Source organism: Schistocerca cancellata, chromosome 7, assembly GCF_023864275.1.
Source record: "Schistocerca cancellata isolate TAMUIC-IGC-003103 chromosome 7, iqSchCanc2.1, whole genome shotgun sequence".
Classification (NCBI taxonomy): Eukaryota; Metazoa; Arthropoda; class Insecta; order Orthoptera; family Acrididae; genus Schistocerca; species Schistocerca cancellata.
This window is the reverse complement of record NC_064632.1, coordinates 419,544,858-419,571,327: the sequence shown is the minus strand read 5'-3', so window position 1 is coordinate 419,571,327 and position 26,470 is coordinate 419,544,858. Positions and strand designations below refer to the sequence as shown.

The 26,470-nt window shown below is 44.1% G+C and overlaps 1 protein-coding gene across 1 annotated transcript in view; it reads left to right on the top strand.

The window, feature by feature from the left end:
- Window positions 1-16,277: 16,277 nt before the first annotated feature.
- Window positions 16,278-26,470, top strand: part of LOC126092223 (chitin deacetylase 1) — a 224,640-nt gene continuing 214,447 nt past the window's right edge. The window contains exon 1 of the mRNA XM_049907716.1: window positions 16,278-16,461. Coding sequence (XP_049763673.1) covers window positions 16,401-16,461 — 61 coding nt within the window. The 5' untranslated portion in view covers window positions 16,278-16,400. The remainder of the gene's footprint in view (window positions 16,462-26,470) is intronic.

Genomic DNA, 26,470 nt, shown 5'->3' with positions numbered 1-26,470 from the left:
ATAAAGTCTTGCTTTATCTTTATTATGTCCACCATAATTGATACATGGAACCTAATCTGGAAAAATATTTAGTGACACAGTTACATTGAATATACTTTTGTTAAATATTAACAACACAAAAAACTGCTTCCTGAAGTGTCTTCCAAACTAATCAATTAACGCCATAGAAATTAAATAGTTCTTCAGGAAATTTACTGTGGCAAGAAGAGCTATTCTTGAACATTATGACAAACAATACAATCTTGCAAAACGTCAATAACTGGAAAACAGATAATCAAGTCCCTTGGTGGACGACATGACTGGTAGGACAAAATTTGAAATTCGGACAAGCCACTACGGAACACACTCTTCGTGACCACTAAGTCCATGCCGAACACGAGTAATGCAAAAGTTAATGTTCCTAGCTACAATCACCGAAACGATGACAAACTCCAGATGCGCCGAGCTGGTAGAGTCCAATCCTTGGGGCGCAACGTGTCGGTGCTGTGGACGGATCTGGTGACTGCGACGTCACTGCCTTCTGCTGCCCAGGCGCGAGCTTAAATCCTCGCTGTGTAGAGTTTCTGATTGGCTGCTAGGCTCGGTAGCGGAAGCATAAAGGTCTTCATCGGCGCAAGCCGATGCTAGCTGTGCGCGACGATTCAGATTTTGGTGTGGGCCCCGGTATCACTCTCTGATGGTCTACTCTGCGGCATATGGGGCCTCCAGTCCTATTCCTGTACAGTAATGACGCGCTTTTGCATCAACTAACTAACTAAGTAAATTGATATTAACTTCTCCTTATGGAAACATTTTGTTTATCGATATGCCTTTTGCATTTTTGTGATCTGCGTTGCAAAGGCTTCTTCCTCTCCCAGCTACTTTCACTTCTCAGTTCATCTGATTTCACCTTGTCCCACCTCTAGTATGCTCGCTGGTGACTTGTGTTTGTAATAATTTCACTTTTCACGAAGGAGATGTGGGTTCCCGCCTTTGCTGCTTGTGTCTTTCGTTCATTGATTTGTTCTGAAGCCGTATCGAGCGAATAAGAAAAAACTGTTAAGTCATCTGCGAAGGCCAATTAGCCAGCTATCAAATTCATGTTTCTACAACAAAGCCCGACCACATTTTTAACTCGTTTGTCACTCATTCGTTTTGGCCACACGCAGGTCATTTTCTCAAGTACTCACAAGGAGACCATCAGACCTGTTAATCATGCATTTCGCTGAGTCTTAGGTACGAAATGTGAGCAAAAACGACGTCGAATGAACTTTTTTAGCCGCAAGTGCTGACGCTACAATGATTTGATGTAAGTTGTCCGACAATGTGATCCGTTGAGAAAGACAGCGTTATTTTCGAACACATTTAATCTTGTCAGTCAGCGTCCACAGACGTTAGAATGAGGTTGTGATTATCGTGTATGTGGCCCATCATGGGTTTCGGCCAACACGTGAACATCAAATTCTGTTTCAAGCTACAAAAAAGGGCCAAATGAACTTATCAAATATTGAAACTGGTGTATGACGATAATACTGTAATTCTAAAGGCTGTTTGTGGTGTAAGGTATTTAAAAGCGGAAATGAGTTGGTAGAGGACGAGCAACGTTCGGGACGTCAGTTAGCCTCAAAAACAGAAGAAAACATGCAAAAAGTGGAAAAAATTGTTCGTTCAAACAGGCGAATAACTATTCGGAGTTTACTGAAGAATTTAGCATCTCCTACAGGTCCGAGCAAAACATTTTAACCAATAATTTGCATATGAGACAGTAAGCGCGGTCTGAGCAAAACATTTTAATCGATAATTTGTATATGAGACACTGAGCGCAAAATTTGTCCCAGAATTTTGGGTGACGAACAGAAGGAAAATTGTGTGTCAATTTGCACGGAGCTGAAGGATCAACTTCATTCAGATCGTCCAAGATTGTAACTGGAGATGAAACTTGGGTCTATGAGTACGACCCTAGAAGAAAATTCAAAGTTCTCAAAGGAAAACCAATGAATCTCCTCGTCCCAAAAAGGAACATAGTCAAAATCGAATATCAAAGTCGTGCTCATCGTTTTTTTCGCTTTTGGGATTATACTGCGATCAGAGTTTGTTGCAAAGTGAACAACTGTAAACGCCAAATTTTATAAGGCCATACTGCAACATTTGCGAAATGATGGACGTAGAAAGAAACCAGGGAAGTGGGCCAGTGGCTTCCTTTATCGCAACATGCCATGCCACTACTCACTTTTGATTCACTAGTTTTTGGCCAGAAAAGTGTTCCTGTCTTCCTACATCCACCTTCACCTGATTTAGGACCGTTCAACTCCTGGCTCTTCCCAAAAATTAAAACCGTGCTTACAGGAAAGCGTTTTGAGATACCATTCATAACACAGAGGACCACGCCGGAGCAGGTGAACGCCGTTCCAAAAGAAGCCTTCCAGAGATGCTTCCAGTCATGGATTCGACGTTGGGGTAAGTGATTTGCTAGCCAAGAACAGTACTTTAAAGGAGATTAAAAATTCCATGTAAGCGTATTACTTTGTTTCTAATAATATTGTTCTCCGTACTGTTTGATCACGCCTAGTTTGTTGTAGAGGGATCTACCCTGAGTACCTGGCTAGCGGCCTTTCATGCGGTGAAAAAAAAAAAAAAGGTACATGTCATGCAAAATTATTCAAAAATGGTCATTTTCGCCGTAATAACTTCATTAACAACACACTTTTTTAAAAATCTACAGAGTCCGGCAGAAAAATGTATACACACTTTAAGGAACGAAAAGTATTACTTATGTGTTCATTTCACATTGAATAAATGATCACACATGTTGTACAACCTTCAGTTTAGCACATGATTTCTTTAAATTTTCAAAATGTTCACCGTTGGCGGCGGTCGCCACAAATACGTCACTCAGTGTTACAGTGGAGATCGCTGCACATGTCGCTGTAATGTCCTGGCGAAGTTTCTCCAGTGCACGTGGCTTACGTAGATAGGCATTATCTTTCACAGTTCCCCACAAGTAAAAGTCCATAGGAGTTAGATCTGATGACTGCGGAGGGAACTCAATGGGCCCTCTTTGTCCAATCTAATGCCCTGGAAAACTGTCATCCAGGAAAGCTCTTAGGGCTAGATGGTAGTGTGGTGGCGCCCCGTCCTGTTGATAGAAGACCACTTCATCAGTTCCATAAAGCGCATGTATACCTGACAAAACTGATGTGCCTAACATTTCCAGGTACACTTCTCCAGTGACAGTAGCATGAAAGAAAAAGGGTCCTACTAAGTCCATAGATGATGGTCCACTGGTAGATTGACCGCTTTATCCACATAAACATACTGATTTTCCGGTGCCCAGTACACACTGTTATGCCGATTCATGGCTCCATTAAGTTTAAATTGTGCCTCGTCACTCCACACTACCTTCGTCACAAATTGTTCGTCATCAGTTACCCTTTGCTGATACCATTCGCAAAATGGCATTCGGCCATCAGGATCATTATCATTAAATTCGTGCAGTAATCGTGGAATGTAAACTTTCCATTTTGTAGCTTTCACAATCCCCACTTCAAGTGGACATCGCGTGGCAGATTTCTGTGTATAATTAACAAACGTTTTCAACATGGGAGCCGACGATGCAGGACTTGTAGCTATATGCTGTCTTCCTTTTCTTGCTTTGTGAATATCACAAATCGTTCCATGCAGTTGAAACTTGTCAATGATGCGTTTAATTGCTAGGCAGGTTGGCAGTTCTGTTTCAAACTCCCGCCTCTACTGACGTTGTACTTCAATGGCATTATCAAACTTGAAAAACCACTTCACAATACATTTTCGTTGCTCGAATGTCAAGCGTGCTCCAGCCATCTTGTTTTCTGAATACCGATATGAAAGTACAAACATCTGTTGAGCCAAAGACCATACAACACAACTCAAATCGAACGACACGATCGATATCTCGATGGAGCCTGATAAAGTATGTATAAATTTTTTCGGCAGACTCTGTATATTTCGTATGAAGTTCATGGTTAAAATTCAAAATATTTGGACAGGTCCAAAGAATTTCCAATGATGGACGAAGTAAATAATGAAAATGTTTTAGAAACTCCTACACCTACTGCCCTAACATGAAAGCTGTAACTCCCACTAGTGGGTGGTAGGGATCAGGTTGACTACCATTGTTCTGCATCATACCTAAGACTCACCAAAATCCGTGATTAACAGACCTGATGGTTCCTTTGCCTTACTCCAGACCTGATGTCCGAAGTATCTTAGATTTGTTCCGATAAACTTCACTTTGTATGTGGTGTCAGTTAGTCTCGTTTTATTATATAAGCCAAATTCTTTGGCAATTTTGACAAGAGTTATTTCGGTCAATTGACTCACGAGCATTTTTGAAATCTACGAAAGTCACCATGAATTTCCTACTTCTCTGTTTCAGGTAAGAGACAACGCATTCAAGGTTCATGATTTGTTCGGCGCCGGCCTCTGTGACCGAGCGGTTCTAGGCGCTTCAGTTGGGAACCGCGCTGCTGCTACGGTAGCAGGTTCGAATCCTGCCTCGGGCATGGATGTGTGTGATGTCCTTAGGTTAGTTAGGTTTAAGTAGTTCGAAGTCTAGGGGACTGATGACCTCAGATGTTAAGTTCCATAGTGCTTAGAGCCATTTGAACCAATTTTTTCGGCACATGAACGTCCTTTCCAGATCCCACCTTGGTATTTACTCGGCTGTGAGACCAACTGCTTTTCTGCCCCGGTCTGAAGCGCTTTTGAAAGAAACTTGTAGATTATCAAGAGAAGAGAGATGACGTGATCACTTTTCGTATGAAGTGGGTGAATCACTGCAGAGGACCAGCCATACGGAGCTCACTATTATTACACTGATTTTCTTTGCAGGAAATAACATTTGCTTGTGATATGCAACAGTTTTACATGATGGAAATTGTAAACTGTACAACCTGTTTTAAACACAAATTTGTTGTTTATGTGATCTTCAGTCTGAAGACTGGTTTCATTCACCTCTCCATGTTAATCTATCCTGTGCGAGCCTCTTCATATCTGAATAACTACTGTAGCCCACATCCTTTTGAACTATATTCATGTCTTCGTCTTCCTCTATAATTTTTACCGTCCACAGTTCCCTCCACTCCTAAATTGCTGATCGATTGATATCTGAAATGTGTCCTATCAACCGATCCCTTACTTTTAGTCAAACTATGCCACAAACTTCTTTTCTTCTCAATTTTATTCATTACCTCCTCGTTGGTTACATGATCTAGCCATCTAATCATCGGCATTCTTCTGTAGCACCACACTTCAAAAGGTTCAATTCTCTTCTTGAGTGAACTGTTTATCGCCGATCTTTCACTCCCAAACAAGGCTACACTACAGACAAATACCTTAATAAAAGCCTTCGTAATACTTACATGTGTATTCGATGTTAACAAGTTTCTTGTCTTCAGAAACGCATTTCTTCTCGGTGCCAGTCTACATTTTATATCCTCTCTACTTCGGCCATCATCAGTTATTTTACTGCCTAGTTAGCGGAACTCATGTACCACTTTGAGTGTCTCGTTTCCTAATCTGATTCCCTCAGCATCGCCTGATTTAATTGTCTACATTCCATTATCCTTGTTTTGCTTTTGTTGATATTCATCTTATATCCTCCATTCAGGACACTGTCCATTCCATTCAACTGCTTTTCCAAGTCCTTTGCTGTCTCTGACAGAATTACAGTGACATCGGCAGATCTAAAAGCTTTTGTTTCTTCTCCCTGAACTTTAATTCCTGCTCCGAATTTTTGTTTGTTTGTTTCCTTTCTTGCTTCATCAGTGTACAGACTGAATATCATTAGTCACAGGCTACAACACCGTCTCACTTTCTTCTCTACCACTGTTTCCCTTTCATGTCCATCGACTCTTGTGACTGTCGTCAATTTTCTTTTTTCCATGTACAGGGTTGTCCCAAAAATGTTAGTAATCATATAGGATCGATTTTTGTTTTATTTTATTTATTTTAATATCAAAACACACACTATGTACACAAGTCCAAATGAAGCTGGTACAGTTCTTCGACCTGTACTCCTTGGTTCTCAACGTACAAGCAAAGCCTTTTCACCATACAGGCCACAGCCCGTTCACTCTTTTTCGTAGATATAGGGCGGACAACGTCTCATGCGGTTTTAAAGTCAGTAGGTCTTGTAGCATCCACGCCTTCTTTCACACCTTTCCCCATAGCCAGGAATCACATGGAGTCAAATCGGGTGACTGAGGTAGCCACGGTAGAGGTCCACCTCTTCCAATCCAGCGTCTACCGTGTGTTTCACCCAAGAAACCTCGAACCTTTAAGGAATGATGTGGTGGTGCACCATCTTGCTGGAAGTAACCTGAAGTTACGATATGGAGGAGATTATCAACAACGTAACTCTACAGTATCTCTATGTAAGAATCTCCCGTTAAAGCCTGATCATAAAAAATATGGACCAACTACTCCATATTTCGAAATATCACGACATACGTTAAATTTCGGAGAGAATCGTGTGTGCTTTCTTAGTTTATGGGATTTTCTGTACTCCAAATGAAGCAATTATGCTTATTTTCGTTGCCGCTGACATGAAATGTGGCTTCATCCGACACAGATACTTCAATATTAGGGTCTGCGTACCTCATTTCTAATAACACTCCCCCAGCTTGTACACAAGCAATTTTATCAGTGTCAGATAGGGCCTGTATGATCTGAATGTGCTGTGTCTCATTTCCAGATTTACGTGAAGAAAATTTAAGACAACTGTCCGATTTCCATTGCTAATCTTGTACTTGACTTTCATGGACTCCTAATCATCCTGCCTTGAACATTTATGATGTAATCTTCAATTCGAATACTTTTAGCTTATATACTGTTTCTTTTGCAGTCATTGGTCACAAACCCGGTGCGGAGAGTTTCTCATGCAGTTGATGGATAGTTAAACGGCTTGGAGGACTCTTATGAAAGCACTGCTGAATTTTTTTTCTTATCATTGAGGCTGACCTAAACACTTCCATCCTAGCTACTACCTACCTTCTCTCTTCCAAAGTGTGGTGGTCACCTATAGTCTGCAACAAAGAAAATTTAAAATTATGTAGTATCATATGAGTGGCAACATCGTTTTGGAGAAGCCTATATTTTACCCCTGCTATCTTCAGAATCTCGAAGAATGTATTCCAGTCAACGTTGTCAAAAGCTTTCTCTAGTTCTACAGATGCTATAAACGTAGGTTTGCGTTTCCTTAACCTATCTGCTAAGAGAAGTGTAGTCAGTATTACCTCTCGTGTTCCTGTAATCCAAACTTATCTTCCCCGAGGTTGACTTCTACCAGTTCTTCCATTCTTCCGCAAAAAATTCGTGTTAGGAAATACCAGGTAAAAGGTCTTTAGTATTGGCATTCATCTGGATCTGCAGCGTTACAGATGTCTTGTAAGGACGTTATATGTTCAGTAAATCACACGCTGCTATATTCGAGGACTTTTTTTTATTAAGATACTTTCTCGTGATATAAGCTTATTTCAGCTCCACGTCCATTATCAAGCTATCTGACAACATATGCAGTTGTTAGTGCAGATATCTACGTCTGTTTGTAATTAATAACAATTTTGCATAAATCTGTCATAGTACTTACTTCCGTAAACAATCGGTAACGCTGTCGCTGTCTAATACCTTGCATTGCTGCATATCGTAGGTGTAGCGAAACGAATTTGTTATTCTCTAGATATATAATGTCTTGGCGGTGGAATTTGTTGCTGGGCGATATTCGATAAGACCTATTTAACATTGTCCATAAGTTCGACAGCTTCAATTGATAGTTAAGTCAACGATGTTATATGGTTACATAGTTAGCTTATTTATCTTGGAGCTGTGTCTGGTGGTCATTGTGGCAGTAGTAACGTCTTTGCTAATGTTGTCTTTGCTGTAAATTTGTTTTATCCTTTATCGTGATCTATAATTTCATTAAAGATGTCAGTATATACTACTGGCCATTAAAATTGCTACACCACGAAGATCGTGTGCTATAGACGTGAAATTTAACCGACAGGAAGAAGATGCTGTGATACGCAAATGATTAGCTTTTCAGAGCATTCACACAAGGTTGGCGCCGGTGGCGACACCTACAACGTGCTGACATTAGGAAAGTTTCCAACCGATTTCTCATACACAAACAGCAGTTGACCGGCGTTGCCTGGTGAAACGTTGTTGTGATGCCTCGTGTAAAGAGGAAAAATGCGTACCATCACGTTTCCGACTGTGATAAAGATCGGATTGTAGCCTATCGCGATTGCGGTTTATCGTATCGCGACATTGCTGCTCGCGTTGGTCGAGATCCAATGACTGTTAGCAGAATATGGAATCGGTAGTTTCAGGAGGGTAATACGGAACGCCGTGCTGGATCCCAACGACCTCGTATCACTAGCAGTCGAGATGACAGGCATCTTATCCGCATGGCTGTAACGGATCGTGCAGCCACGTCTCGATCCCTGAGTCAACAGATGGGGACGTTTGCAAGACAACAGCCATCTGCACGAACAGTTCGACGACGTTTGCAGCAGCATGGACTATCAGCTCGGAGACCATGGCTGCGGTTACCCTTGACGCTGCATCACAGACAGGAGCGCCTACGATGGTGTACTCAACGACGAACCTGGGTGCACGAATGGGAAAACGTCATTTTTTCGGATGAATCCAGGCTCTGTTTACAGCATCACGATGGTCGCATCCGTGTTTGGCGATATCGCGGTGAACGCACATTGGAAGCGTGTATTCGTTATCGCCATACTGGCGTATCACCCGGCGTGATGGTATGTGGTGCCATTGGTTACACGTCTCGGTCATCTCTTGTTCGCATCGACGGCACTTTGAACAGTGGACGTTGCATTTCAAAGGTGTGTCGACCCGCGGCTCTAGCCTTCATTCGATCCCTGTGAAACCCTACATTTCAGCAGGATAATGCACGACCGCATGTTGCAGGTCCTGTACGGGCTTTTCTGTATACAGAAAATGTTCGACTGCTACCCTGGCCCGCACGTTCTCCAGATCTCTCACCAACTGAAAACGCCTGGTCAATGGTGGCCGAGCAACTGGCTCGTCACAATACGCCAGTCACTACTATTGATGAACTGTGGTATCGTGTTGAAGCTGCATGGGCAGCTGTACCTGTACACGCCATCCAAGCTCTGTTTGACTCAATGCTCAGGCGTATCAAGGCTGTTATTACGGCCAAAGCTGGTTGTTTTGGGTACTGATTTCTCAGGATCTATGCAACCAAATTGCGTGACAATGTAATCACTTGTCAGTTCTAGTATAATATATTTGTCCAATGAATACCCGTTTATCATCTGCATTTCTACTTGGTGTAGCAATTTTAATGGCCACTAGTGTAAATTTTATGTTCTTAGTCGCTTTTTCCGTTAAGAACTTTCCGTGGATATTCGCATCTGTGTATATAGATTTCTGTGTCTTCTAAAAAGTTGCCTATTGGAAACTTGGGTGTGACGTGCAGGATTTGCGTCACTGGTTTACGTTGTAGTTTTCTGTTTGTACGTGGATGGGCTTGTATCTGGTTTTGGTATGTTATTACTAAAGAAAACTACAGGAAAATTTGCGTAGCGCACTGCACACAATCTAAGGTCAAAACCCCACACCAGAGAAACGAAACTGCCGGTGCGCACATACCCAGACGTATGTGAATTTAATTGTAATGACGGTGAAAAATTTTATGGACGCCATACGTGCAGAAATTTAGAAACCAGATACTGTGTATACTGTATACATATTACATGTCTAGAGAATAACAATTCCGTCTGCGCTGCACCTAAGTTACACAGTAATACAAAGTACCAGACAGCGACAGCGTTAACGATGTTTTGTGGAAGTAGTACTACGACGGATAGACTCAAAGACAAAACAAACGCTGCATCTCGAAAGAAGTATCCGAAAGGGATGATAATCGGTAGTTGTGATGTACGTGTACAGAAGAACAAATGATTCCAATTTCTGAAAAAGCTAGATCATTTATTCAAGAGAAAGAGCTTCACAAATAAAGCAAGTCAATAACGCGTTGGTCCACCTCTGACCCTTACGCAAGCAGGTACTTGGCTTGGCATTGATTGAGAGACTTGTTTGTTGTCCTCCTGAGGGATTTCGTGCCAAATTCTATGCAATTAGCGCGTTAAATACACAAAATCACGAGCTGGTTGGAGGGGCCTACCCGTAGTGCTCGAAACGTACTCAGCTGGGCAGAGATCCGGCGACCTTACTGGCCAAGTTAGGGTTGGCAAGCAAGAAGACAAGCAATAGAAAATCTCAGCGTGTGCTGGTGGACATCAATTTGCAGAAATGTAAGCCCAGGATGGCTTGCTACGAAAGGCAAGAAAACGGGGCAAAGAATATCGTAGACGTACCGCTGTGCTGTAAGGGTGCAGCAGATGACGATCAAAGTGGTCCTGCTACGAAAAGAAATGTCACCGCGGACCACATTACTCCTGGTTCTTGGGCCGCGTGGCGGGCGTCAGTCGTTTCGGTATCCACTGCTGTCCGTTAAAATGAAACTGCTACGCAAAAACCAAAATTATTAATTAATTAACTAACTTGCTCTTTGACTTTTTGTCTTTGACAAAGATAAGACAGGTACTGAATTAAAAAACTCTCTTTTGAATTTTTTGCCTAGATGCATACATTATAAAATTTTTACCCGTCTAATACAAACAATCTGTGAAAACATTTGACTATGGATGAATGTGTTTTTCTTCGTGGCTGCTGTAAGGAGAGAACGGGTTAGGTACAGGATGAGTTGGTGGCTGTCGGAGGTTCCTGCTTCTCCGGTTCTCAAAGAACGACAGTCAAAATCGCAGAAAACTGCTACAACTCATAATGAAGATGCCGTCTCCCTTAGCAGCTACAATATTCACAGTCGCCGTAAGATTTTCTTTTCTGGAAACACTTTCAGAATGATAAGGTTGAATAAAAGTGGCAGTATATCTTCTAACAGACTGGTCGCTTAGGGAACGTCTTGAACATACAAGCTGACGGCGAAATATTGCGAGTCGTTCGGACCGTGATAGTAGCAGATTCGCACAGTTAATTCGCGAAGAAACTACGATTCACTGTATTGCTAAACACGATAATAGTTTTTATGAAGGTCCGAGGATCAAACATCGAATAAAGGTTCGTAAAGATGTTTACCTTCTTCACAAATTAAAATTTTTGTTCTTGATAATTGCGATTAGAAGTTGACCTCGGCACTTCATATTACTTCTATATGCAAACATATCTGACATCAAAAGGCACAATGTCCAATCAGGATTTCTTATCTCCAACAATTACAAGAAAAAGTAGATGCTCCTTTCTTTCAGCAAAGAGCGTTGTCTTATCAAATTACGGTAGCGCATCATCGCTGGCAGCCGGAATATTACAGTCATATTACACTGTGGATTTTACTGTTTTTTTTTTTACCTCTTTCGAGGTTGGTCTGCATCTAGAGCTTAGTTCTTTTCAGCCATAGGTGCCTTAATGCTGTTGGGACTCCATTTATTTATATTATTTGAAAAAATTGATATTTACAGTTTTTGCTTAAAATATTAATTATCCAATTCAATTACAATAATTCTTCAATAACTAATTATGTGCCTTCTATCCCTATCCGTCAATACTTTCTTTCTTTTTCCTACTTAATCTACTTCTTCCACTTTTCTTCTTTTTCCTGATGGGAAATAATGTAATATCCCGGCATTCGCCTTATGGGTAGGAAAAACCCCTCTGAAACGCTACCTAGGGTAAATAAATAAATGGGGTCCCAACAGTATTAAAGCACCTATGGCTGAAAAGAGCTAAGCTCTAGATGCAGCCCAACCTCGTAAGAGGAGATGAAAGATGGAAAAAACACAGGTACGTCTTAAACGATTATTGGACTTCAATTTGATGCGGAGCTCGCTGCTGAAGACAATTCTATTCCAGTCTAAGAGGTTCCTGCGCGAAGACATATCTGGAGACGTCCTGGACAGGGATTGGACACGAACCTGTCGCCCGCTATAAAGCCCATCACCTACGAGTGACCGTCTGCAGTGCCACCACTTCACAGTAGGACCCCGTCGGTTATCATTCACGACACTCTTACAGCACAGCAGTACGTCAACGATATTCTATACCCCGCTTTGTTCCCCTCCGCGGAAAGTCATCCTGGGCTTACATTTCTGCAAGACAATGCCTACCCGTACACGACGAGAGATTCTACTGCTTGTCTTCGTGCTTGTCCCGCGCCCCCCCCCCCCCCCCTACCTTGGCCAACAAGGTCGTCAGATCTCTCTCAAGTTGAGAACGTTTGGAGCATTACGGGCAGGGCCCACCAACCTTTTCGGGATTTTGACGATCTAAAGCGCCAAATTGCACAGCGTTTGGCACGATATCCCTCATGAGTACATCCAACAACTCTAACAGCCATTGGGAAGCCGAATAACCGCTTGCACAAGAGCCAGAGGTGGACTAACGCGTTATTGACTTGCTCAATCTGTGAGGCTCTTTCTCTTGAATAAAACTTCAATTTTTTCTTAAACTGAAATCATTTGTTTGTTTGTACGTTGTAGATCACATCTACCAGTTTCGATGCCATTCGGATAATTCATTCATGGTACGTTGATTTTTTTGTTTGTTTCTTAAGGGTGTAATACAAAACTGTTGTTAGTTACAAACAGACATAAATACACTATGTGATCAAAAGTATCCGGAACCTGGCTGAAAATGACTTACAAGTTCGTGGCGCTCTCCATCGGTATTGCTAGAATTCAGTATGGTGTTGGCCCAGCCTTAGCCTTGATAACAGCTTCCACTCCCGCAGGCATACGTTCAATCAGGTGCTGGAAGGTTTCTTGGGGAATGGCAGCGCATTTTTCACGGAGTGCTGCACTGAGGAGAGGTATCGATGTCGGTCGGTGAGGCCTGGCACTAAGTCGGCCTGCCAAAACATCCCAAAGGTGTGCAGGCCAATCCATTAAGGGATGTTATTTTCGTGTAACCACTCCGCCACAGGCCGTGCATTATGAACAGATGCTCGATCGTGTTGAAAGATGCAATCGCTATCCCCGAATTGCTCGTCAACAGGGGGGACGCAACAAGGTGCTTAAAACACTAATGTCTGCCTGTGCTGTGATAGTGCCACGGAAAACAAATGGTGCAAGCCCCCTCCATGAAAAACACGACCACACCATAACACCAACGCCTCAGAATTTTACAATTGGCATTACACACGCTGGCAGATGACTTTCACCGGGCATTTGCCATACCCATACTTTGACATCGGATCGCCACATTGTGTACCGTGATTCGTCACTCCACACAACGTTTTTCCACTATTCAGTCGTTCAATGTTTACGCTCCTTTCACCAAGGCATTTACAGGCGTGATGTGTGGCTTATGAGCAACCGCTCGAGCATGAAATCCAAGTTTTCTCACCTGCCGCCTAACTGTTACAGTACCTGCAATGGATCCTGATGCAGTTTGGAATTTCTGTGAGATAGTCTGGATAGACATCTGCCTATTACACATTACCAGCCTCTTCAATTGTCGGCGGTCTTTGTCAGTCAACAGACGAGGTCGGCCTGCACGCTTTTGTGCTGTACGCGTCCCTTCACGTTTCCACTTCACTATCACATCGGAAATAGTGGACCTAGGGACGTTTAGGAGTGTGGAAATCTCGCATACAGACGTATGACAAGTGATACCCAATCACCTGCCCGTGTTCGAAGTCCGTGAGTTCCGCGGAGCGCCCCATTCTGCTCTCTCACCATGTCTAATGACTACTGAGATCGCTGACATGGAGTATCTGGCAGTAGGTGGCAGCATAGTGCACCTAATATGAAAAACCTATGTTTTTGGGGGTGTCCGGATATTTTTGATCACATAGTGTATATGCACTAGCAACTCCATGTGTTTGGAGGTAGCTCAATAAAGGCTATGGAGCCGAAAACATCTTACAGTACCAGAAAGTATCAGTTTACCCGAGTCTAAATATTGCAGCGTTTTGGCTTACTATACACAGGGTGTTTCAAAATGAACGTACCGGTTTTTAGGCATTGCAGCATTTATTGCGTCCAACTTACAATTGTAAATAATAAGCCAAATGAAAGAGCAACTCAAACAGTTTTGTTTGTATAGTTGCGCGCGGTGGGAAGAGCATGGATTGACAAAAAGTGACTGAAAAACGCGTTGAACGAGTGCGAGTCTTTCACGCTTAGCCCCGGAAAGTTTATGGGCCTTTCTTTTTCGTTGAATCAACTGCCACTGATGTTTTTTGTCTTGATGTGCTACAGCTATGGCACGTGTCTCAATGGGAAAAAGCTGAACAGCACATCTTTATTTGGGAGCGAGATGGTGCGCCGCCTCAGTGGCATAACTCAGTAGGCGAGTGGTTAAACGATGTTGTATCCGAGCGGTGGATTGGCCGCAAGAGGCCGGTTGACACAGCATTTTATGCATGACCTCCACGTTCACACGCGATATGACGCAATCATGTGTATGTGCCTCCGATACCAGCTGATCTATCCGACTTTGGAAACAGTGTTATTGCAACAGTTACTCATGATACATTGATCAAGGTTTCGGAACAATCGCCTATCGACTTGATGTGTGATCGGTGTTCACACTGAATACACTACTTGCCATTAAAATTGCTACACCACGAAGATGACGTGCTACAGACGTGAAATTTAACCGACAGGAAGAAGATGCTGCGATGCGCAAATGATTAGCTTTTCAGAGCATTCACACAAGGTTGGCGCCGGGGGCGACACCTACAACGTGCTGACATGAGGAACGTTTCCAACCAATTTCTCATACACAAACAGCAGTTGACCGGCGTTGCCTGGTGAAACTATGCTTTGATGCCTCGTGTAAGGAGGAGAAATGCGTACCATCACGTTTCCGACTTTGATAAAGGACGGATTGTAGCCTGCCGCGATTGCGGTTTATCGCATCGCGACATTGCTGCTCGCGTTGGTCGAGATCCAATGACTGTTAGCAGAATATGGAATCGGTAGTTTCAGGCGACATTGCTGCTCGCGTTGGTCGAGATCCAATGACTGTTAGCAGAATATGGAATCGGTAGTTTCAGGAGGGTAATACGGAACGCCGTGCTGGATCCCAACGGCCTCGTATCACTAGCAGGCGAGATGATAGGCATCTTATCCGAATAGCTGTAACGGAGCATGCAGCTACGTCTCGATCCCTGAGTCAACAGATGGGGACGTTTGCAAGACAACAACCATCTGCACGAACAGTTCGACGACGTTTGCAGCAGCATGACTATCAGCTCGGAGACCATGGCTGCGGTTACCCTTGACGCTGCATCACAGACAGGAGCGCCAGCGATGGTGTACTCAACGACGAACCTGGGTGCACGAATGGCAAAACGTCATTTTTTCGGATGAATCCAGGCTCTGTGTACAGCATCATGATGGTCGCACCCGTGTTTGGCGACATCGCGGTGAACGCACATTGGAAGCGTGTATTCGTCATCGCCACACTGGCGTGTCACCCGGCGTGATTGTATGGGGTGCCATTCGTTACACGTCTCGGTCACCTCTTGTTCGCATTGACGGCACTTTGAACAGTGGACGTTACATTTCAGATGTGTTACGATCTGTGGCTCTACCCTTCATTCGATCCCCGCGAAACCCCACATTTCAGTAGGATAATGCACGACCGCGTGTTGCAGGTCCTTTACGGGCCTTTCTGGATACAGAAAATGTTCGACTGCTGCCCTGGCCAGCACATTCTCCAGATCTCTCACCAATTGAAAACATCTGGTCAATGGTGGCCGAGCAACTGGCTCGTCACAATACGCCAGTCACTACTCTTGATGAACTGTGGTATCGTGTTGAAGCTGCATGGCCAGCTGTACGTGTACACGCCTTGTAATCTCTACTTGACTCAATGCCCAGGCGTATCAATGCTGTTATTACGGCAGGACCTATCCAGCCAAATTGCGTGAAAATGTAATCACATGTCAGTTGTAGTATAATATATTTGTCCAATGAATACCCGTTGATCATCTGCATTTGTTCTTGGAGTTGCAATTTTAATGGCCAGTAGTGTAAGTGCTACAAAGCCTTAAAATCCGCATATTCGTTTTGAAACACTCTGTACATAAGGTCCGTAGTGATGCGATAAATGAAATGAACCGGTTCAGTATCGCATACGAGTTGGTTCTGAATGGTGGTTCCGCTGCGTGCTGCCGTGGCGCGCGGTGCGCCTTTCTTCAGAAGCTCTCTCTGGCGAGCCCGCCCTTCCTCCCGCACACACCCACGTCCAGGTCCCCGCTGGAAAGCCGCCCTGCCCCTACCTCTGCCGCCGCGGCCGAGGGTGGGGCGCGCCGAGCCGCGCTGAGCGCCTGCCGTGCAGCCGGGGTCCCCAGTTCTCCTGCGAGCACCATGGTCGTGCCGCCGAGACCGCTGTACCGGCTACTGGCCGCCGCCCTGCTCGTCTCTACCGGTGAGTACAGCCGCCCGTCGGCCCGCGCGCGCCTCTCTTCGCTGTTCTACCTCCTCTTTTTAGCCACGTCCCTCAGAAAAGACGTGTCGACCCCGCATGACCGACTCTGGGAAGCCGTGTTCCGACGTTTATCACGCCACGTATCGCGTCTAGCGGTAGCGCGGCTACTCGTGTGTGGCCTCCCGAGTTCCGCCACACTGACTTCCTTCGCACTTTCTTAGCTGCGCCCTTGGACTTTGGTACCCAGAAACAACTGCCTCGTGCCAATGTGATCAGACAGCACGGGACCTCTGTGCAGTACTGGATGTGTTTTCCCCTGTTTGGCGGCGACCCGGAAATAATGTTACTCCGTTGACAGGTGGCACAAATTCTGACACTCGAGTAACCTATTTATCCGTCTGCTCATTGTGGGACTGAGGTACACATTATCGTCCAACGCATCGCTACATCCACAGCCAAATTTTGAAAACTACTGTGAAATGTTGGGAGGTGGTACTCTGCTTAGTGTCAGCTTGTTCCTGTTCCATTCACGTATGGAACGCTGGAGAACTGTTACTTAAAAGCATGTGTGCGAACTTAATTAGTAGAATCTTCTGTGTGTGATCCTCACGGGAACAGTACGTCGGGACTTGTATTCTTTCATCACTGAAAGCTACTTCTTGAAATTCTATGTGTAGGCTTTCACACGATAGTTTTCGTTTGTCCTCAAGTGCCTGCCAGTTCAGTTTTTTCGGCATCGTCGAAAAAGCCTATGACCACTCTTGCTACCCTTGTCTGTATACGTTCAGTATCTCCTGTTGGTTCTATTTGGCATGAGTCTCACACACTTGAGCAATATCCTAGGATGGCTCACACGTGGGTTTCGTAACCAGTTTTCTTTGTAGACTGAGTGCATTTCCCTAGTATTCTACAATGAACCAAAGTCTGCCACTGCTCTACCTACAACTGAAGCTCTGTGATATCCATTTCATGTCCTTTCAAATTGTTACACCTGGGTATTTGTGTGAGTTCTCCGACTCCAACTGTTACTCTCTGACAGTGTAAGACAGGTATAACATGTTTCTTATGATAAAAAAAACCGGACTTCAGTAGCTACCTGCTCGTACGTTCCTCATTACTGTCGACCAACAGGCGACAATAAAATGACGAAGAAATCATAGTAGTGCGAATGTTTTTCGCTTTTACATCTATATCTTTAGCGTATTAGTCACCGTACGGTGTTTCTGTAGGTTATATAGTTTCCAAAAAATTTTTTATTTGCCAATTTCCTGTCCTACCTGATGCTGCGAAACAGAAACAACTGCTGGTACTAGCCCGTCTAAACCAGAACTGCTGTCGTTCGGTTGGGGAAAGGCAATCATGCACTACAAAGAGCTAAGTGATAACTTCCACCGAAACCCCACGCTTATTTGACCTTACATCTAAGTGAAACGAAGAGAAGTAAGAGGAAAAGGAAGGACTTCTCCTGTACACCCTACACTCGAACATCTCTTACTGAGCAAAAACTTTTATCACAGTCGCACGCTCAACTTACAGAATTTTCAGCAACGTATGGTGTTGTTGCTTCATCTATATCGAGGTCTTCACATAGACAGTCCAGACGAGATGCTGTTTCTGAGAGAAACGTGACAAACAAGGAGATAAATCAGTCGCGAACTAGCACGAGTTAAATGTGTACATCACTGATGTTAAACACATGTTTGTGGGAAAAAAGAGTAGAAGAATATGAATAAATAGTGATACGTTCAACAACTAGTGCATGGTGATTGACATTCTGGTGGTGTATCCTGTTATCTCAGAATACAGTCACCGAAATAAGTCGTAAGAGCCATTTACCAGATTATCCCACGTGAAACATCGGAGCCGGCCGTTGTGGCCGAGCGGTTCTAGGCGCTTTAGTCCGGAGCCGCGCTGCTGCTACGGTCGCAGGTTCGAATCTTGCCTCGGGCATGGATGTGTGTGCTGTCCTTAGGTTAGTTAGGTTTAAGTAGTTCTAAGTCTAGGGGACTGGTGACCTCAGATAAGTCCCATAGTGCTCAGAGCCATTTGAACCATTTTTTGAAACATCGGAAATTGTTATAATTTTTTTGACAAGAGCAAATTAATGACAGGGAATTTAATTTATCAGACTAGCACGGATCGATTGTATAACTTCTCGATGTCAGATTATTGTGCAGTATTGCATTTTCATAGAAGTTAGACATTCTGGAAAGAAGTAGTTTGTAAGAGATATTCCTTACATCTGATTTATTGTGACTCTTCACTGTCAAGAATGTTTCAGGTTCGTATAAAGTACCTGATCATTGTTGAGACGTCTGGTATTCACAATTTTCGTCCCACTTGAGATGTATTTCGACGAGACACAGCAAAATTTGACAATCTTATGTTGTCCAGGATAGTTGGTTTAATTTTTAGCGTTTTGTGCATTTCAGAAAGCTTTCACGGTTTACCCATTGTTCACGCCTGTTAGTGAAGACATCATTAGTTATTACCTTCCACTGATTAAGGTTTGCATGCGCCATTAGTTGCGACTGTGCAGCCAGGAAAGATAATAACCATCTCCTGCCGCATTTAACTACCGATCACAAAAATGTAATGTTCCTGTTCAAGTAGAGATGAGTTCTGGGCGTTATGTTGCCCAGAACAATTCATTTCTTAGGATCGTAGAGTACTGTTGTTTTCCAGTTCCCGCAAGTGTTTGAAAGCTTCGGAATAGTCTAGTGCAATCAGTTTCAATCCGCGGTGGCGAGGACAAGGCTCTGTTAGTAACACTGGTTATCTACAACTGTTGATGTGTATCGTCGAATCTTTGTGTTTCCAGTCATTATGTCGTTCATTCATTTCTTATTGTCTGTCAAACTTTATTCTGGCTCTTGTACACTCCTGGAAATTGAAATAAGAACACCGTGAATTCATTGTCCCAGGAAGGGGAAACTTTATTGACACATTCCTGGGGTCAGATACATCACATGATCACACTGACAGAACCACAGGCACATAGACACAGGCAACAGAGCATGCACAATGTCGGCACTAGTACAGTGTATATCCACCTTTCGCAGCAATGCAGGCTGCTATTCTCCCATGGAGACGATCGTAGAGATGCTGGATGTAGTCCTGTGGAACGGCTTGCCATGCCATTTCCACCTGGCGCCTCAGTTGGACCAGCGTTCGTGCTGGACGTGCAGACCGCGTGAGACGACGCTTCATCCAGTCCCAAACATGCTCAATGGGGGACAGATCCGGAGATCTTGCTGGCCAGGGTAGTTGACTTACACCTTCTAGAGCACGTTGGGTGGCACGGGATACATGCGGACGTGCATTGTCCTGTTGGAACAGCAAGTTCCCTTGCCGGTCTAGGAATGGTAGAACGATGGGTTCGATGAAGGTTTGGATGTACCGTGCACTATTCAGTGTCCCCTCGACGATCACCAGTGGTGTACGGCCAGTGTAGGAGATCGCTCCCCACACCATGATGCCGGGTGTTGGCCCTGTGTGCCTCGGTCGTATGCAGTCCTGATTGTGGCGCTCACCTGCACGGCGCCAAACACGCATACGACCATCATTGGCACCAAGGCAGAAGCGACTCTCATCGCTGAAGACGACACGTCTCCATTCGTCCCTCCATTCACGCCTGTCGCGACACCACTGGAGGCGGGCTGCACGATGTTGGGGCGTGAGCGGAAGACGGCCTAACGGTGTGCGGGACCGTAGCCCAGCTTCATGGAGACGGTTGCGAATGGTCCTCGCCGATACCCCAGGAGCAACAGTGTCCCTAATTTGCTGGGAAGTGGCGGTGCGGTCCCCTACGGCACTGCGTAGGATCCTACGGTCTTGGCGTGCATCCGTGCGTCGCTGCGGTCCGGTCCCAGGTCGACGGGCACGTGCACCTTCCGCCGACCACTGGCGACAACATCGATGTACTGTGGAGACCTCACGCCCCACGTGTTGAGCAATTCGGCGGTACGTCCACCCGGCCTCCCGCATGCCCACTATACGCCCTCGCTCAAAGTTCGTCAACTGCACATACGGTTCACGTCCACGCCGTCGCGGCATGCTACCAGTGTTAAAGACTGCGATGGAGCTCCGTATGCCACGGCAAACTGGCTGACACTGACGGCGGCGGTGCACAAATGCTGCGCAGCTAGCGCCATTCGACGGCCAACACCGCGGTTCCTGGTGTGTCAGCTGTGCCGTGCGTGTGATCATTGCTTGTACAGCCCTCTCGCAGTGTCCGGAGCAAGTATGGTGGGTCTGACACACCGGTGTCAATGTGTTCTTTTTTCCATTTCCAGGAGTGTATATTGGGTGATTCCAACTTTCTAATTGTCTGACTTTTTTCATCGCACAGATGTTCTATTGGAATCAGCGATTATACTTTTAGAGGTATACATGTTGTATGTTTAATCTATGTTGATGTCACAAGGAAGGTCGACAATAAGGTAACTCTATTACGAAAGTACTCGTGATACTTCGGAAATAAATAATCAGCATCGCCTTGAAATGTACAAGCAAGCTGTAGCAATATACTTTATGGTACTGATCACCCACTGCAGCTGTGTTAACGGGCGCTTCTAGAGCATTTTAAAGGAAGTTTTTTGGTACCTATGTTTTGTATTTCATTTTGGATGAATCTGGCCATCAAACAGGATTGCATTTCTGTGCACGGCCTTTTGGCTTGAAATAAATAACTGCTGATATTGAAGTTCTTAACGGCTAAGAAATCCGTCGGTAACAACGAAATTATTATAGATAAGAAAGCTAGAGTTAATATTCCGTCGATATGTAAATCATTAGAAAGGAGACATAAGGATGGATAAGCATAGGGAAGGAAATATACGGGAGCTATTCGGAAACTAAGGTTTGATCGCTCGCAAAATAGAAACTACAGTGAAAATAAAAAATTGTTTATTTGTAACAGCTAACTACACCTTCCAGCTACTTCTCCATGTAGTCGCCGCACCGACTGAGGCACTTGTCGTAGTACTGTACCAGCTTTCGAATACCATCGTTATAGAAGGCAACCGAATGTGCTTTCTGCCGATTCTCTGCGCTGATCTGCAGCTCGTTCTCAGTGCCAAAACGTTGTCTTCATAGCCAGCGCATCATGAAGGTGTAAATCTGATGCAGCCAAGTCCGGGCTGCACGGTGAGTGATCAAACATATGCCATCGCAAACGCTACAGGAGCGTCCTCATTGGCCCTACAGTGTGCGGCAAGGAATTGTCATGAAGGAGGAAATACAAGACAGTTACGTTGTGTGGGTTGCATGATATCAGGCGAAATCTCTCACAGTCATACTTGGCGAGAGACACTATTTTCTAAGCACCTGTGCGCTCAGAACTGAAAAAGAGCAACGTGAAGCGATCGACTGGCATACTAGAGACACTGTCAAACATGTTTATAGAAAGCCTTCTCAGATTTTCACTGTGATTTCTATTCCGCGACCGATCGGACCTTGCTTTCCGAATAGCCCTGATACCATGTTGTTGTTAAAGAAAACAATATACCGTAGCATTCAGCTCGAGTTATTTAGAGAATTCGGTGGTTGCTCAAATCTCTACATGCGATTTGCGTTAGTATGTGGTAAGTACTGTTATGTCTTCGGTTACTTAAAAATCGACGAAGCAAGTGCTCGGGAAAATAGACGTCTAGGAAAATTACTAGATAAAACAGCATGTGCAAGGTGGAGAGTTGTCTAAGTTAGAAACAAGGCTCTCAGTATGGGATAAAGTCATAATGTCGAATTAATGATCTCACGGGTTCGTCGCAATTTTGCATCGTCTGGGAAAAAAAGGTGTTATTCACGAAGATAACTTTCTGAAGGAAATTCTTCCTCTTTCATCACGTTGTTGAAAAAACAGTTTTTCTTAATCTGAGGCATATTTTTACTCGAGCATTTCCTGTCAGAGGAAAAAAATAGCAGAGAGAAGTAATTTAGCAAAGAATAAATAACTTAGTTAAGCCGATGACAATACCCGTGGCTTCGCAGCCCGCGACGGCGATGACGGGAGGCTGGCGTGAAGTTGTGTAACTGGTTTCCTGAAGCGAGCTAGTGAAAGGCGCATCTCTTCCCGTCCTTGGAAAGCCAGGACGGAGTGGCTGAGATCCTGCTTTTCGTTCGCCACTTCCTCTACATTTTGCAAGCGCCGCCCACTGTTTCGCATAGCGTCGTTATTCTTGGCCCTCGGCGTACACTGACGCCCGACGTCTAGTCTCGTGTGTAACGTTACGGCAGCGGAAATGCGAAGCCGCTAGTCGGGCGAGGGAGAAAGTGGGCGCTGCCGTGATACGCGTCTACAGCTATTCTCCTTTCAAGGTGCTGACTTACCCCGCCATCTCGAAGGCTGAGGTTCGTGTAAGAGCTATCACAGTAAAAAATTTCCCCTCGCATTAGTTGATAGTGCTGAGTATGCTGCTCATTATGGCATAATGAATTCCACTCGTTTTCGCTACTGATATGTTTTACTCGGGACTTTCATCTCATTTAGCGAATGACGAAAATAAGCACAAGTTGTGCTATACAATGAGGTGACAAAATCGTGTTGGACCTTCTTTTCCAGGTCTTAGTGCAGCAACTCAACGTGTCATGGTCTCAACAAGTCGTTAGAAGTCCCCTGCAGAAATATTGAGCCAAGCTGCCTTAAATGGTTCAAATGGCTCTAAGCACTATGGGACTTAACATCGGAGGTCATCAGTCCCCTAGACTTAGAACTACGTAAACCTAACTAACCTAAAGACAGTTCACACATCCATGCCCGAAGCAGGATTCGAACCTGCGACCGCAGCAACCGCTTGGTTCCGGACTGAAACGCCTAGAGCCGCTAGGCCACCGCGGCCGGCCAAGCTGCCTCTATAGCCGTCCATAAGTGTGAAAGTGTTGCCGGGCAGGGTTTTGTACACGAACAGACCTCTCGATTGTGTCTTAGAAACGTTCGTTGGGATCCACGTCGGACGATCTGGGTGGTCAAAGCATTCGCTAGAACTGTCCAGAATGTTCTTCAGACCAATCGCGATCAGTTATAGATCCGGTGATATGACGTATTGTCATCCATTAAAATTCCGTCGTTGTTTTGGAATATGAAGTCCATAAATGGCTGCAAATTATTAATGATCGATTCGCCTGCACTAGAGGACGCAGTCCACTCCATGTTAACAGTCCACACCGTTATGGAGGCGCCACCAGCTGGCACAATGACTTGTTGACAATTTGGGTCGATGACTTCATGGGAGCTCCGCCACACTCGAACCCTACCATCAGCTCTTACCAACTGAAATCGGGACTCATCTGAACATGCCACGGTTTTCCAGTCGTCTGGGGTCCAACAGATGTGGTCACGAGCCCAGGAAAGACACTGCAGGCGGTGTCGTCCTGTTATCAAAGGCACTCCTGACCGTTGTCTACCGCCATAGCCTATTAACACCAGATTTCGCCGCATTGTCCTTATGTATACGTTCGTCATACGTCTCACATTAATTTCTGCGGCTATTTCATGCAGTGTTGCTCGTCTGTTAGTACTGACAACTCTCCACAAAGACCGCTGCTCTCGGCCGTTAAGTGAACGCCATCGCCCACTGCGTTCTGCGTGGTGAGTAGTAATGCCTAAAATTTTGTATGCTCGGCACACTCTTGACACAGTAAACCTAGGGATATTGAGCTCCCTAACGATTTCCGAAATGGAATGTCTCATGCGTCTAGCTACAACTACCATTCCTCGTTCAAGATGTGTTAATTCCCGTTGTGCGGCCACAGTCACGTCAGAAATCGATTCATGTGAATCACCTGAATACAAATGACGGCTCCATCAATGCACTGCACTTTTATACCTTGTATTCGTGATACTACCGTTATCTGTATATGTGCATATCGCTATCCCCTACTTTTGTCACCTGTGTATATTTCATGGTATTTCATGCCAAGAAACGCAGGCAACCAGCGTGAAATGAGAGCAAAATATCAGTGTCAAACGTAGGAATACCTGGAAAACGTGCAAGCGGACGACAATTCCAGATAAAACCGAATTTAAACAAAAATACCATCACTGGAGGTTTTTTAAATCAATAAAACGAAACTAGTGTGGTAATATAAATACGCAGCTCTTAGTAGTAGCAAAGACGGATTTTAAATACCTCTAACAATTGTAAAGCATCCATGGACGTTATGGGCACGAAACAGAGCAAATTTAACCCGATTGTTTATGTCTTCTTGTGATTTAAAAAAAATCTTTCTCACTGTAATAGAAGTACGTCGAAGTTCACATGTTGTACAGTCCTGGAGCCAGTAGTTCATTGAGTCTTTTGGGCATACCGCTTTTTAACGTTCTGTTTCGTTCGTTGGCACAAGATGAGTGCAGTATTTGTTTCACTTAATATCTGCATTATGTTTTTGACTCTGATTATCGAGACAGCATACCGCCTTATCAGCATATGTTCAGAAAAATTGTACAAATATTCAGTCAGTGAGAATAACATAACCAGTAAAACTGCTACACCTTGGCAAAAGAGAAAGAAGGAAGAGGCATGGAGAAAGGAAGTAACTCCCACCAGCGCAAGACTCCAAAAAAAATGGCTTTGAGCACTATGGGACTCAACATCTTAGGTCATAAGTCCCCTAGAACTTAGAACTACTTAAAGCTAACTAACCTAAGGACATTGTCGTTTGGTGCCCACTGGTCGATTGACTCTTCCGACTGTGTCACCACTGAGTCGTTTCGAAAGCTTTACTGAAACAATATATCACTTTCTTTCCAGTAGCATTTCTGATGATTAGCAGATATTATGAACAGAGAGGTATGAAATTGCTGTCTTTATCTTGATTTCAACCGTCAGTGACATCACTGCATCCTTCATTCTTTGCTTGCACACTTCCGTACGAGATGTTATCCAGACCGAGTCTCCCGGACAACAACGCCACACGATCGTTTATATTCATACGAGCTATTGTTTGTCTAATTCAAACTTCACGACCTCTATGGGATCAATTCGTAGGAAGCTGAAGAACATTATTACTTTCTGCCCTGAAATAAAATTCTTGCTGTGTCTAAGTAGAGTGTCAGCCAATTAAGATTTTTCAGAACTGTCTCGTCTCTCAGTCAGACCTTTGGCAACTAGTGTTACCTCTCATTGCATATGCCCGTTGTGCAGTACTTTTGAAAGAAAACTCTTTTGTTGACATATTGCAGTCTTCTAGGGGTTTGCTAATAAATCGAAGCCTACCATCTATGTAATTACACTGGCATTATGTGATGATGGTTGTACTTCATATGTCTAAACGTTAGTATGAGACTCGATATTAAAAGATTCTTTCCATTAACAGCTGTGAAGGAGAAATACATTTTGTGAGTTTTGTTACACCTAGGTGTATGACATGGTCGACTAGTTACGACTCTTTAATCGTCCAATAAACGTAATTACATTTTTTTCATGTCGTGCATAACTTTTCGACGATACTTAGTCAAGACGGAACTGGATGTTAGAGCAATAAATATCGAACAGAACTCGTTCATCTTATAAGCGCTCATTCTCGTAATTTTAAGTGATCTGACGATGTTCCTAATGGTTGGCTCTCGGACTATAGGGAGAGACACGATAGCACAACACCCAGTTTCTGCTTAACGATAGTTGACGTGGTTGTTACCATTTACTGTCAAATTGACCATAAAAGATGGTAACGTCCTTCTGAAATAAAAGATAATGTTCTTTAACTCATTTCATTCCACTTACGAACAACAGAAGACAAGACTAATTGCATCGCACTCATTCACTGTGATGAAACAGACAGATTCCAAAAATCATTCGCTCTGAAGGATATCGATCACGGGATTCTTACAATCTACAGTGTGTTCTCGCGATGCTGATGCAGCTATTCAGTGGTGACAGAGAAGTGCAAATGTACGATTTTTCATTAGGGAATCCTATTGACGGAACGACCTAGTCAAAACTAAGAGTAAATGAGAATATTTCAAATTTACGATTGATCTTCTGACGACATTAGCAATCGAAATAGACAC